Raw genomic sequence first — 13,791 nt, 5'->3', positions numbered from 1 at the left:
TATAGGAAAGTCTTCGCCATGCGCCCCTGTCTCTGACTGCTTCTTTTAGTTTGTTCATGGTCATCCCTGTATCGGCTTTGATCGTGTCGAGCCAACGGATCCTTTGGCGACCATGTTTCCTTTTGCCGCTGACCATTAATGATTTTTCTAGCGAGTTTGATCGCATGATGTGTCCAAAGTAAGTTATCCATAATATCTTCCCTTCTAATGACATAATTGGTTTGCTCCTCTCCAAAACTATCTTGTCGGTAACTTTGGCTGTCCATGGTATTCGCAGCATTTGTCTCCAACACCATGGAGGTGGGTTGGGGGAATTCTCTTCTGCATCAGCACTCCATTTCCCCTCTCGTGTTGCCCCTTGGGTTATTCCATCCCACAGGGGAAGCACTTCAGGGGCCTTTGGGGCTCCTTTCTGGGAGAGGAGCAGAAGTTATGCTTCCAGGCATGGAATTTAGAAGGGATCCATTGATTTAAATGTATTTAGAATGGTGTAATTCTGTTTAGGATTGTACTGTGCATTGCTTGGTCTTGTCTCCATAGTGCAGAAGTGGCCAAACTGTGGCTCTCCAGATGTCATAGAATCATAGAGTTGGAAGGGGCCATACAGGCCATCTAGTCCAACCCCCTGCTCAACGCAGGATCAGCCCAAAGCATCCTAAAGCATCCAAGAAAAGTGTGTATCCAACCTTTGCTTGAAGACTGCCAGTGAGGGGGAGCTCACCACCTCCTTAGGCAGCCTATTCCACTGCTGAACTACTCTGACTGTGAAATTTTTTTCCCTGATATCTAGCCTATATCGTTGGCTAGATATCAGGAAAAAATATTTTCACAGTCCTTGGACTACAATCACCAAGAGCCCTGGCAGCATGTTGACCATGGATATCTGGAGAGCTGCTGTTCGGCCACCCTCGATCTAAAGCATGGATCCCCAAGATGATGCTCATGGATGCTACGGTGCCAACCAATCTCTTTCCTGGTGATCACCAAGCGTTTTTAGGAAGTGAGTGAGGCCAGGTAGGGTTTTTGCCCAGCAAGGTTTCTGTTCAGCCACTGGAGATGTGATTGGTTGTTCAGATTTTTTTTTTTTAACTTTGGCCTCAGCTGCTACCACTGTGTGGCTGAACGTAGAATATTTAATTTCCCTCCCCATGTGGTCTTGGGGCCATTCACACAATAAAACACATGCCATTAAACATTACAAAAATAAAATTACAATAAAATACAGTTTTAAAAAACCCATCCCCACCCACCACCCCCTGCATGCCCTCCACCAGCTACCGGAGACTGCAAATGACAGGAAAAAATAACAATAACAGGCAGCGGGAGCCGAGAGGGAGGATTTTGCATTTGCTGCAACCATTTTGTAGCGACTTTATCTCTTTTGGCAGCCATTTTGTGGCGACCCCCACCATCCTGTGTCCAAATTCCAAACATGTCTGCAGGCTCAAAAAGGTTAGAGGCCCCTGCTCTAAAACAATCTGGGAGGACATAGTTTTTACAGTACTAAATTGCAGTCCCTGGTGCGCTGTTCGGATACCACATGATAACAGAAGGCTGCAAACCAATTTCAGGCGGGGGGGTGTGTGTGTATGTGCGTGTGAGTGAATGAGAAGAAAGTCACCCTAGGAAGAGAAGGTATCCGCTTTGTTTCATCCCATGCATATTTATTTAGAATTGAGTCCAAAGGTGCGTAATGAATCTACCTTCCAGGCACCTGGGAAAGGTCCAGAACAGGTGAGAGAGTTTGGGTTTCACACCTAACTACCTATTAGAACAGCCAAGTCTGGAGTGTCATTAGCCAAAAATGACATTAGCACATTATTTCCACAGCTCTTCACTTCGTGTTTAATCCAGTTTCCAATCAGCTTAGTTTGAGCTACTATTGTTTGTCATTTACAGAGCCGTGCCAGGTTTTTTTTCCCTTCGTGCTTTGCATCCAACATATGAAAGCTGCTGGGAATAGCCATCAAAATGTGGCGACTGGACAATGAGCCATGTAGATCTTTCCACTGTGTGGAAGGTTTTCACACCACTGTTTGGGAGAGGTTTGCCAACAGTGTCGTAGAAATGGGGAGGAAGTGATCTGTGTTCTCTCGTACTGCATTTTTATTTGTTTGTTCCATCCCCCATTCCACCCCGCTTAACCCCCTCCCAACACCGGCCCTCAGCTCACCTACCCCCCTACCCCCCACACCATATACCCGGAAAGTGGCAGTACGGCATTCCGGAAGCTTCGTGGCAGCTTCTGCAGTAGTATAAATTCCTTTTCAGGCAGCAGTGTCCTCCTGTCACATCTCAAGGACTCAGAAGGGAACCACACATGTTTTCCTGGTTTTCTGCTCATTCCCATTCTACATCTTAGAAAGTCAAGGTTAACAACAGCTTTCAGTTGACTTATTCTGCTCTTTTCTTTCCTCTCTTTATTTTAATCACTCTCCTGCGTTTGCCCTGACCTGGATAGCCCCAGGCATGGCCAATCTCGTCAGAAGCTAAGCAGAGTAGGTCTTGGTTGGTATTTGGATAAGAGCCCTCCAAGGAAAACTAGGGTTAGGAGATGGGTAATGGTGAGACACCTCCAAACATATGGCTGCCAGATAAGCCCACAGTCATAAAATCTCCTGGCTACACAACACACCTCATGGGTCTCTTGTGGCGCAGAGTGGCAAAGCATAGAATCATAGAGTTGGAAGGGGCCATACAGGCTATCTAGTCCAATCCCCTGTTCAATGCAGGATCAGCCCTAAGCAGCCGACATGCTGTCTGAAGCTCTGATCATGAGGCTGGGCGTTCGATCTCAGCAGCCGACTCAGGGTTGACTCAGCCTGGGGGGGGGTAAAACGGTAATGACTGGGGAAGGCAAAACCACCCCATATTGAGTCTGCCAAGGAAATGCTAGAGGGCGTCACCCCAAGGGTCAGACATGACCCGGTGCTTGCACAGGGGAAACCTTTACCTTTTCACAACACACAAGCCATATGATAAATAAATAAATCTCCTGCTTTTTCCTGTCTCATCATTTCCAGCAGACCAGCGCAGCAGTGTCGTCAATGAATCCAGCAGCTTGTTAGGGGGCTCACCACGGAGACAGTGCGGGCGCAAAGGCTCCCCCTATCACACCGGGCAGCTCCATCCTGCTGTCCGAGTGGCTGACCTTCTTCAGCACATCAACCAGATGAAGACTGCAGAAGGCTATGGGTTCAAGCAGGAGTATGAGGTGAGCATTCAGAACACGCCTGACCCTTAATCCCCCATCATTGTTTTTCATGTCGCAGGGTGAGGGCAGACTTTGTCATCTGTCATCTTGTATTCCATGTCAGTGTCTCTCCCAAGGCTTCAGGAGACTGGGATGCTATCTGAAGCTCCTTTAATGGGAGATGTCAAGTAGGCAAAGCAGACATTCTGCTGCTCAGCTGTGGTGCAGCTGAGCTCTGTTTTGACAGGTAGCAGTTCTTTGGGATCTCTGGTAAAGATTGGTGTTTCCCCAATACTTGATATGCAATATACAGGAAGATGCCCTTCTGCAGGCAAAGATGGTGAATCCTCTACTGCCAAGTTACTTCTCTTCCCCCCAGTAGACAACCTAGGGCTTTGTGATCAGTCCAGCACATGGAGAATTTCAGAGATCCTGAAGATCCTGAGTACAGTAGACCAGTGGTCCCCAACCTTTTTCAGGCTGGGGACTAGCAGCAGCAGGGAGGGCGATTGCCCGGTCATGCATGCGCTCATGGGCGGCCGAAATAGTGCATGCGTGGCAGTTGCGTGCATGCACGATTTTGACAGCATGCGAAACACGCACACCTAATGGAGTCCCCATCCAGCAGCTGAGATGTTCCACTGGGCCACCTTTTGATGATGTTCTAAGTCTCGCAAAGGGGCTGCAAGTCTCGCAAAGGGGCTGCAAGCCACGTTCTGAGAGTCTTGTGCCGTGGCCTGTAGTCTGGGGCCCATTCTGCACACATAGGATAATGCACTTTCATAGAACCATAGAATAATAGAGTTGGAAGGGACCTCTTGGGTCATCTAGTCCATGAGGTCAATGTACTTTCAATGTGCTTTGGCAGCTGGATTTTCCTGTGCAGAACAGGAAAGTCTACTTCTAAACTGCATTGAAAGTGCATTATCTATTGTGTGCAGAATAGGCCCAGGACAGGGGCTGAGTCTGAGAATTCACTGGGAGAGGTTCCTGTCTGTTCTCTCAAAAGGACATTGTGTCCCTGAGCCACTGCATCAGCTCTTCTGCCGTATCAAAATGGGCCAGTCGCAGTGCCTTCGCTTTGTGTGGCTGTCATAACAATCCAGCTCGGTGTCCCACAGGATTGCCTATTGAAATCACCCCCCCCTTTCCCCCACCCCAAAATTACTGTCTCGTCTTCCATTGTTTCTGATGTCTGAGCCTCTCTTCTCCAATATTATGAATTTGACAAACCTGGGTTAGTTACAATAATTAGGGCACCTTGAAAAGCTGTTGTACATGTTCCAAAAAAACAGGCATTTGAAAAGCACTTGGATATTACGAACGAGGCAGAAAACATATCATTTCCTGCCACTTTCCCCCTTGTGCGCGCTCTTAGCAGCGGGTGCTGCTGCTATTTCACACTGACTCTGCTCTGTGGAATGAAAAGGGAAAGGATGCATTGTAGAGAGAAGAAAAGAATTAAAAAAAAAACAAATTCATAATCCAATGAAAAATAAGGTGTTTTTGGGAACCCCTGGAATATAGATGTGGAGGAATGGAACAGTTTGAATACAAGCCTTTTGTGAACTGTATTAATGTGTTTGTTTTGTTCACTTTGGTGATTTGTAGTCTACCTTTACGCTCCATTTGCACACGCCCCTTTCAGGAGACGACCAAGAATTGTTTAAAAAACGCAGCATTAAATCCTCATTCTGACCTCATCCACAGCGTATAAAACAACAGGACAAGCCGCAGTAGTATCCAAGGTCTTCTAAAACACGTACGGGTTTTCCCTGCAAGGTCTGCGGCTTGAGAGATAAAACATAAGGATTCAAATATTATCTTGAGAGCTATTTAAACCAACACACTAATACAGCATTTAAACAAGCTCAAGCGAAAAATTGACATAAGTACAAAAAGATACAAACAACAGTTAAAACATTGGGGAGGAAGGAAGGCTCATTGGGGAGATGCCAAACAAAACAAAAAACTATTCACTTGCTGACAGAAGGGGACAGGAGAAGCTCCCTGGGGAGTTGGTTCTAGAGTTTTGGTGAAATTCGTGAGAAGGCCCTCTTCTGGGTTACCAACCATCTAACTTCAGAAGGTGGGCATTGGGAGCAGGACCTTTGGAGTGCTTGGCCATCACAGTGGTTGGGCATGTCCACAAGGGAGTAAGTGGTCTTTCAGATATGTGGGCCCCAAACCATATAAGGCTTTGGAGGTTAGGACCAGAACCGTGGATGGTGTCCGGAAACAAATTGGAAGCCAATGTAGATGAGCCAAGACTGGAGTGAGACCTTGCTTTTGGCAATAGAATCATAGTCTCTGTAAGATTCAAAGATTCAAAGATTCAAATCCAGTGGCAGTTTCTAGGATATACTTTTTTAGCGTTAAAGCTCCCGTTTATGCACTGGAGGTTTCATGCCAGGCTGCAGGCTGGAGTTTTAGTTGTGGCAGGTTGACCCACCTCTTCCTGCACCCACATGGGGGAGCATTTGGCCTGGTGCACCTCATCCGCCCCTGATTTGTTCTCCTGCGCAGAAGCTGAGGCAGTGAAGTTCCCAGCGTGTAAATGGTGTCTGTCAGATATGAAGGGAGTTTTGACTCTCCAAACCTTATACTTAGGAAATCATGTTGGTCTTTAAGGTGTTACTGGACTCAAATCTTTTTCTGCAGATAAACACAGCTACTTACCTGAACTGATCAACTTAATAACAGATCCTATAAATGCCATATATAAAAACTTTTCAGCAGGTCTCAATATAGATGTTACGTTCTTAAAATCCACATTAACCTTTTCATCATTCCACAAATAGGTGCGCCATCCAAATCTCAAACTATGTCCTAAGTCTAGCATCTAATCTTGATAGCCTGCTATTTCTCAACAGTTCTTTCACCGAATATCAGTTTCTTCACCCAAACTAGACAACAAACGGCAAAGTATGCCCAATCTTCCTCATTCTTTTGCATCTTGTAATACCATATATTTACCTCATGTTTTCCCCTTTGCCATACGAATTTTGATATATCCTTTTGCCATTGTTTAAACCAGGGGTAGTCAAACTGCGGCCCTCCAGATGTCCATGGACTACAATTCCCATGAGCAAACGCTGGCAGGGGCTCATGGGAATTGTAGTCCATGGACATCTGGAGGGCCGCAGTTTGACTTTAAACTATACATCCGTTTACCAAAACAGGTATTCTTGATTCTTTATTTATTTATCAAATTTCTATGCTCAGGGCAGCTTACAACATGTTAATACAGTTCATTAAAACATTTACTTTTTTACATTAAAACCCCATTTAACAGTAGCAATCAAACAGTATAGCTAAACAATACAACGGTATAAAATGTTAAAATTGTAAATAAATTGCCAGTACTCAGCACTGATGATCAATATTTCTGGCTTATCAATGCTGTGAGTGAAGGGGGGGGGGGTTGGGTGGTGGGAGGGGAAACTAGGGAGGCCCAGTTGGTTGATTTAGAGCAGGGGTAGTCAAACTGCAGCCCTCCAAATGTCCATGGACTACAATTCCCAGAAGCCCCTGCCAGCGAATGCTGGCAGGGTTTCTGGGAATTGTAGTCCATGGACATCTGGAGGGCTGCAGTTTGACTACCCCTGATTTAGAGTATTCCCTGACTGTTCTTTTCTGTGTAGTTTCTGTATAGGGAGGCCAGATATTGGTGTCATTAGCTCTGTCTCGTAGGCCCTGCACAACTGTTCTGAAACAAAAACAACCATCTAGGCAAAACATTCATCGTAATCACAGATATTCTCCCCAACAGAGACAAGTTGCACTTTTCCCCATCTTAACAAATCATTTTTTTTTCTCACTTCATTCCATGTTTTAACATAGGTATTTTGAAATCACATGCAATTCATTTTTTGTCAATAACACACAATTCACACTTGACTGCTTGGGTATTCTTCTGCGTATTGTTTCTTCTTACACGGAAACCTTCCCGTCTTCCCAAAGGATGCTTGTCCTTCCTATAATGGATAATTCAGTGGGAACACTGTACCTCTATAAGTACCCCCCCCCGCCGCCGCCAAAGTAGAGCTGGGAATCTGTGCTTTCAAAGGAGGATTTGGTGTTTGTTCATTCCCCAAAGTGTTCTGTGTGTAGATAATAGACTTCTGTTTCTCCTAGAGTTTCTTTGAAGGCTGGGATGCTTCAAAGAAGAAAGACAAGACCAAAGCGAGACAAGATCACTTGCCAACCTGTAAGTGTCTAAGACAAAAGCGTTTGGGAAAACAAAGAAAATCAATCCCTTCCTTTCATTTCTGGGTATCGGGATGCCTCAAAACTCGGCCGTGCTTGGGGGGAAAAAAACACTTGAATTGTGTTTCGCTCACATCTTAGGCTGCCGAAGACACGGAAGATGGATTTGACTCCAGTTTTGGTTCCCTTTGCTAAAGCAACCGATTCGTTGCGACCCCACCAGGCTGCTAGGGAGTTCCTCCGAGCTGGTTGTGTGTCATCCTTTGCATTTGGGTTGCCTTTCAGTCAGGTGTACATGCTGGTGACAAAGCTGAATGGGCTTACCTTGGGAGATTCTCTGTATCAGTGTGGAAGTATGGAGCGCTTGACGTTCTCGGAGAAAGTCAACCAACTCTCAGTCATGCAATGGCTCCAGTTTCAGTTTTTATATTTGGTGTAGTGGCTAGGAGTGCGGACTTCTAATCTGGTGAGCCGGGTTTGATTCTGTGCTCCCCCACATGCAGCCAGCTTTCCCTGGGGTGGGGGTCCTACCCCAAATGCCAATTGTTGTGTTGGACTCTCGAAAGGAGGAGTCTTGTGAGAATTCATGTGCGACTCAGTCTGCTATGTTCAAGAAGCCATGGGGGATATGTTTGGAAGGAAGATGATCTCCTCCAGCTCTCAGACACTGGTAGCAGTTGGGTAAGGGTCGAGGTGCCAGGCAGGCATCTGGCTTATAACAGGCAGGACAGAATATTGCACCCCCACCCAAATCTGCCACTTGAGGCAATCTGCCTTGGGTTGTTCACAGCCTCTGCAGGGGCAGTCTGATTTAGACAATTGACTAAAGTCTTTTGGAGAACCAGTGTGATATAGGGGCAGGACTATGGCCTGGGAGACCCAAGTTTTAATCTCCACTCTGCCACGGCATCTTCCTGGATGACCTTGGGCCAATCACACAGTCTCAGCCTGACCTACCTCACAAGGCTGGTGTGAGGACAAAACGGAGGAGGAGGAAGAATGATAGAGTAAACCACATTGGCTCCCCATTGGTGAGAAAGATAGGGCACGAATATCTAAATAAACGGGACCAAAATTCCTTTTATTCTCTGAGCCCTGATCCAGTAAAGGTGGAGTTTATTATTGATTTACTTTGCTGGATATTGAATACCTGCAGTAAGAATTAGGTGGGCTTAGCCTCTTCTTCTGTTATTTTATTAAAGAGCTCTAATCCATAATTAAATTGAGAAGCGTGTGCCTAAATATATTTAAATATTGGATGCATTTTTAGAAACCTGTAATCATCATCCTTCGATGGGGAGGAGCCCCAGAATAAAACAGTCAACCAGTACACCGTTTCCATATGTGCCTTTTTTAAAAAAGAAGCCTGCAACCCATGTTCCTAATATTGGTAACATGCTCATAACATCTGCTCATGATTTATGAATCCCCCTTATAAACCATTCATGAACACACATATTTAATGTAAAGCACAATTTGGCAAACATCACCAAGAGGACTGTAGATCACACCAGTTCTTTCTGCCTGTCTCCTCCTCTTCCTGCTGCTCTGAGAAAAGCAGGGGAAAGGGAAGCAAAAGGTGTCAGTCAAAGCCCTCCACCTGCTGTTTCAGAGTGGACCCCCGGTACTGTCTTGATGGCCACTCCCCCACCTTGAAGAGGCTGAGAGCTCTTGATTCAGGTGGTTGGCAGTTGGAGAAAAATGGCCGTTGAAGAGAAAGATCGAGATGTCCTCCTAGCCCAGTGGTTCTCAACCTGGGGTTCGGGGCTGCTTTGGGGGTCGAACGACCCTTTCACAGGGGTTGCGGCAGGGCAAGCAGCTTGGCCAGGGGAGGGGGGCTCCATCCACACAACAGCCTTGCGGGGTAGATCGAGATAGCGCATTCGTCTGTCTGGAGCAGCGGAAAGAGCGAGATCAGCATGGTGGGACAAGAGGCAGAGCTGAACGGAGAAACCCCCGGGGGGGGGACAATTGAATACAATCATAAACCATGGATCTTCATGACATTGGTCAGTTTTGGTTTAATTTTTGTGAAAGAACACTTGCATAATTTTATGGTTGGGGGGGCCCCACAACGTGAGGAACTGTATCAAATCCCGTTGTGTTAGAAAGGGAGGCACATCCACAGATCTGTGACCTATAATCTAGTCCTTTTCAGGCTCACAAGGTTACATTTTGCTCCAGCTGTTACGAACAAAGACAAACCACTGAAGAAGAGCCATTCTTCCTTTTCCCCAGTAGGCTTTGATGCAACTTACACCAAACGTAACCTTACACTATTAAAGACTGCTACATTATAGGTAAAAGGTAAAGGTATCCCCTGTGCCAGCACCGAGTCATGTCTGACCCTTGGGGTGACGCCCTCCAGCATTTTCATGGCAGTGACTTCCCCAGTCATTACCGTTTACCCCCGAGCAAGCTGGGTACTCATTTTACTGACCTTGGAAGGATGGAAGGCTGAGTCTACCTTGAACCGGCTGCTGGGATTGAACTCCCAGCCTCATGGGCAGAGACTTCAGACTGCATCTCTGCTGCCTTACCACTCTGTGCCACAAGAGGCTCATACTACATCATGGGTCCCCAATATTGTTGAACTTGTGAATAGATGCTAAGAATAGGGAGTGGGCATGTCCCAGAAATGGCTACTTTAGGAGCAAGAGTTGGTTCTTATAAGAGTTGGTTCTTATATGCCACTTTTCTCTACCTGAAGGAGTCTCAAAGTGGCTTACATTTGCCTTCCCTTTTCTCTCCCCACAACAGACACCCTGTGAGGCAGATGAGGCTGAGAGAGCCCTGAGATTACTGAAGAAGAAGAAGAGTTGGTTCTTATATGCCACTTTTCTCTACCCGAAGGAGGCTCAAAGCGGCTTACAGTCACCTTCCCTTTCCTCTCCCCACAACAGACGCCCTGTGAGGTGGGTGAGGTTGAGAGAGCTCTGATATTACTGCTCGGTCAGAACAGCTTTATCAGTGCCGTGGAGAGCCCAAGGTCACCCAGCTGGCTGCATGCGGGTGAGCTCAGAATCGAACCCAGCTCACCAGATTAGTCCGCACTCCTAACCACCACACCAGGCTGGCAAGGACCATGGCTCAATGTAGAGGAGTGTGTGGAAGTCTGTTGGTGGTCAAGAAACATTAGGAAAGGCTGAATGACCAGGGAAAGCTGCTTTCCCCCTCTCGTCCCTTCGAGATGAGAGCGCACAATTCCAGTTGGAATTTTTTAGACAAAATATTTCAGCCGAAAGCTGCTTTTGCCACTTTGGGGATTCTCGACATCATCCTCCCCAGCTATTTTTGTAGCTTCTAATTATAGCTGTCTCCCCTCTGTATTTTGCAAATTGAAAATCCTTGTTAACATAATGACAAAAATGAGAGCAAATTGTTCAAAACAGCTCAGTGGCGGCCAAAGGCTGTTTCCACCCCACTCGTCAACCAGCTGTGGGGGGTGGAAGGGCTGAGAGAGCAGATGCCTGTGGATTTACAGCATGAGGGGGGAGCTCCCTAGATCAAGCACAGGTGCGTGTCTCATTGCAACACTTCTGTTTTCCTCTGCTATGTCAAAGCTCAGGCAACAAGCAGTCTGCACCAGATGTTCCATTGGGTTGTGGTATATCTCTTGGTTAACATCAGCTCTAGCTGGGAAGCCTTGTGGAAGCTTAGCAAGTCTAGATCTGGGCTGGGTCTGAATCGGAGACTGCTTGAGATCCAGATCTATGCTTCTCTGCATGCTGTGGAAGAAAGTTGGAATAGAAATAGGACCAGTGTGGGGCCTTAAGAAGCTGGAGGCAGGGTTAAATGATAGGGGAGTTCCCTACTGCAGACCCAAGTCTCCCACTCCATGGCACCAGCAGCTCTCAGGGGCTTGAGCAAGCCAATGGCTCTTCCTCCAGCTATGTCCCTCTCTTTGGTTGATGGTCAAAGGGCAGGGAACATGCTCAATCCTCCTCTGAGGAGGAGCAGGGAGGTCTTGTAAATGTACGCCATATGTTTTCTGCAGAATCCCCAGAGTTGACATGAACTCCAACTCTGTTCATTTTTTTTCTGCCTTTCGAATAGGCAGTCAACTTTAAACCTTGGTATTAGAAAGGTCAGAGCCTCTTGTGGCGCAGAGTGGTGAGGCAGCAGACATGCAGTCTGAAGCTCTGCCCATGAGGCTGGGAGTTCAATCCCAGATGCCGGCTCAAGGTTGACTCAGCCTTCCATCCTTCCAAGGCTGGTTAAATGAGTACCCAACTTGCTGGGGGTTAAGTGGTAATGACTGGGGAAGGCACTGGCAAACCACCCCGTATTGAGTCTGCCATGAAAACGCTAGAGGGTGTCACCCCAAGGGTGTCAGACATGACCCGGTGCTTGCACAGGGGATACCTTTGCCTTTATTAGAAAGGTCATCCTGGAAGCTTGTGAGGAACGGTGGGTAGGGAGTGGCCAGTTGTCCTATCTGCCTCTGTGCCCCATTCCCATTTAACTCATTCCCAAGTACTTTCTATCTTTGGTCTTTCTTAGAACAATACTGCTAGTAAAAGTTGAAGGCAGCAGGAAAAGAGGCAGCCCCAACATGAGATGGATTGACTCAGTCATGGAGTCACCTCTCCCAAAATGGCCAACGATGGATCTGGAGGGGGCAAGAAGGGGAGGGGCACCTTGTGGGCCAACCATATTCTCCATAATTCGCCACTTCTGGGGTTTCTCGAAGCCTGAAGAATGTTTCAGGGTTTTCTCAATGGTAAAAAATCTGAGATAAGGCTGATCTAGAGCATGAACAGTGTGCGTGCGCTTGCTGGTAAATTTACAAAGGCACATTTTTCTACATGTCCAGAGAGTGCTCAGAATATTTAGGAGCAGTTTCCTTGTCTGCAGATAGCCAAGTTGTGACGTTTCTGTGACTGGCAGGAGCCACACACTTTATTATTAGATATAATCGTTAATTATAGTGACTAAGAATGAATTATCTCATTTCCCATCTATATGTGAACTGCAAGGGCTCTGCAGACTGCATCAAGTCTGAACTGCATATCAAGGTTTCAGTATATTGTGAGAAGCCCTGGACTGAGAAGCACTGTAGAGCAGGGGTAGTCAACCTGTGGTCCAGATGTCCATGGACTACAATTCCCATGAGCCCCTGCCAGCGTTTGCTGGCATGGGCTCATGGGAATTGTAGTCCATGAACATCTGGAGGACCACAGGTTGACTACCCCTGCTGTAGAGTATCTTTTATTTCCTTAGGATGTTCACTTCTCTCCAAGATGTTCTGAGAACTACTTGAGCCAAAGATCTCTTGCCACTGTTGTACCCCTCATGGTCACATCTCTTTTTGTTTACAGATGATCGGCATCGAGTTAAGCTCCACCCCCTTCTTGGTGATCCCAACTCAGACTATATCAATGCCAATTACATTGATGTAAGTACATCAGGGCTTTGGTCTGTTTCTACTAGCCATTTATGGCAAAATCCCCAAGTCATTTTTCCCTTTGTTGTCTCTTAGAAACATTGTCGGTTGTGCCATATGATTGATCTTAGTCTTCCTCGTACCCCTTGTTTTCTCTTCTCCTTCTAACCCTTTGAGATCCTACTTCCCCTACCCCATGACTTTAAAGCTTTTTCTGTTTTCTTCCTGAATCATTGTCAATTTAAAAACAAATACCTCCTTCCCCTTTTCAGTAGGAAGAACCCCAAGACATGGGAAATTATGGTGGAATAGCAGTTCAAGGCAGAATCAGATGTATGTCTATATATGGAGAGGCTGAGGCTTAGTGGTAGAATATTTGGTCACCATGCACCATACTCTGGTTCGGCCTCACTTGGAGTACTGTGTTCAGCTTTGGCCAACCCAGTTAAAGAGGGATGTAGACAAACTGGAGCGTGTCCAGAGGAGGGCAACAAAGATGGTGAGGGGTTTGGAGACCAAGACGTATGAGGAAAGGTTGGGGGAGCTTGGTCTGTTTAGCCTGGAGAGGAGATGATTGAGAGGGGACTTGATAACCAAGTATTTAAAAGGGTGCCATATAAAGGATGGAGCAGAATTGTTCTCTCTTGCCCCAGAGGGACAAACCAGAACCAATGGGATGAAATTAATTCAAAAGAAATTCCGTTTAAACATCGGGAAGAAGTTCCTGACCTTTAGAGCAGTTTCTCAGTGGAACAGACTTCCTCGGGAGGTTGTGAGTTCTCCATCTTTGGAGATTTTCTAACAGAGGCTGGATAGCCATCTGACGGAGAGGCTGATTCTGTGAAGGCTCAAGGGGGTGGCAGGTGACAGTGGATGAGTGATAGGGCTGTGAGTGTCCTGCATAGTGCAGGGGGTTGGACTAGATGACCCATGAGATCCATTCCAACTCTATGATTCTATCCCTGGTTCACTCTGCCAAGCAAAATGTATTTTAGGGATGTTT

At 46.5% G+C, this 13,791-nt stretch overlaps 1 protein-coding gene across 11 annotated transcripts in view; it reads left to right on the top strand.

Moving 5' to 3' along the window:
* Positions 1-13,791, top strand: part of PTPRU (protein tyrosine phosphatase receptor type U) — a 446,790-nt gene that overhangs the window by 359,926 nt on the left and 73,073 nt on the right. For 9 of the 11 annotated variants that reach the window (XM_077337173.1, XM_077337172.1, XM_077337171.1 and 6 more), the window contains 3 exons: positions 3,024-3,214; positions 7,331-7,403; positions 12,724-12,800. In XM_077337173.1, the coding sequence (XP_077193288.1) occupies positions 3,024-3,214; positions 7,331-7,403; positions 12,724-12,800 (341 nt within the window). The remainder of the gene's footprint in view (positions 1-3,023; positions 3,215-7,330; positions 7,404-12,723; positions 12,801-13,791) is intronic. The other 2 variants (XM_077337169.1, XM_077337165.1) reach the window with 1 other exon arrangement.

Source organism: Paroedura picta, chromosome 5 (genome assembly GCF_049243985.1).
Source record: "Paroedura picta isolate Pp20150507F chromosome 5, Ppicta_v3.0, whole genome shotgun sequence".
Lineage (NCBI taxonomy): Eukaryota > Metazoa > Chordata > Lepidosauria > Squamata > Gekkonidae > Paroedura > Paroedura picta.
Note: the sequence above shows the minus strand (reverse complement) of the source record. Positions and strands in the feature narration are given on the sequence as shown.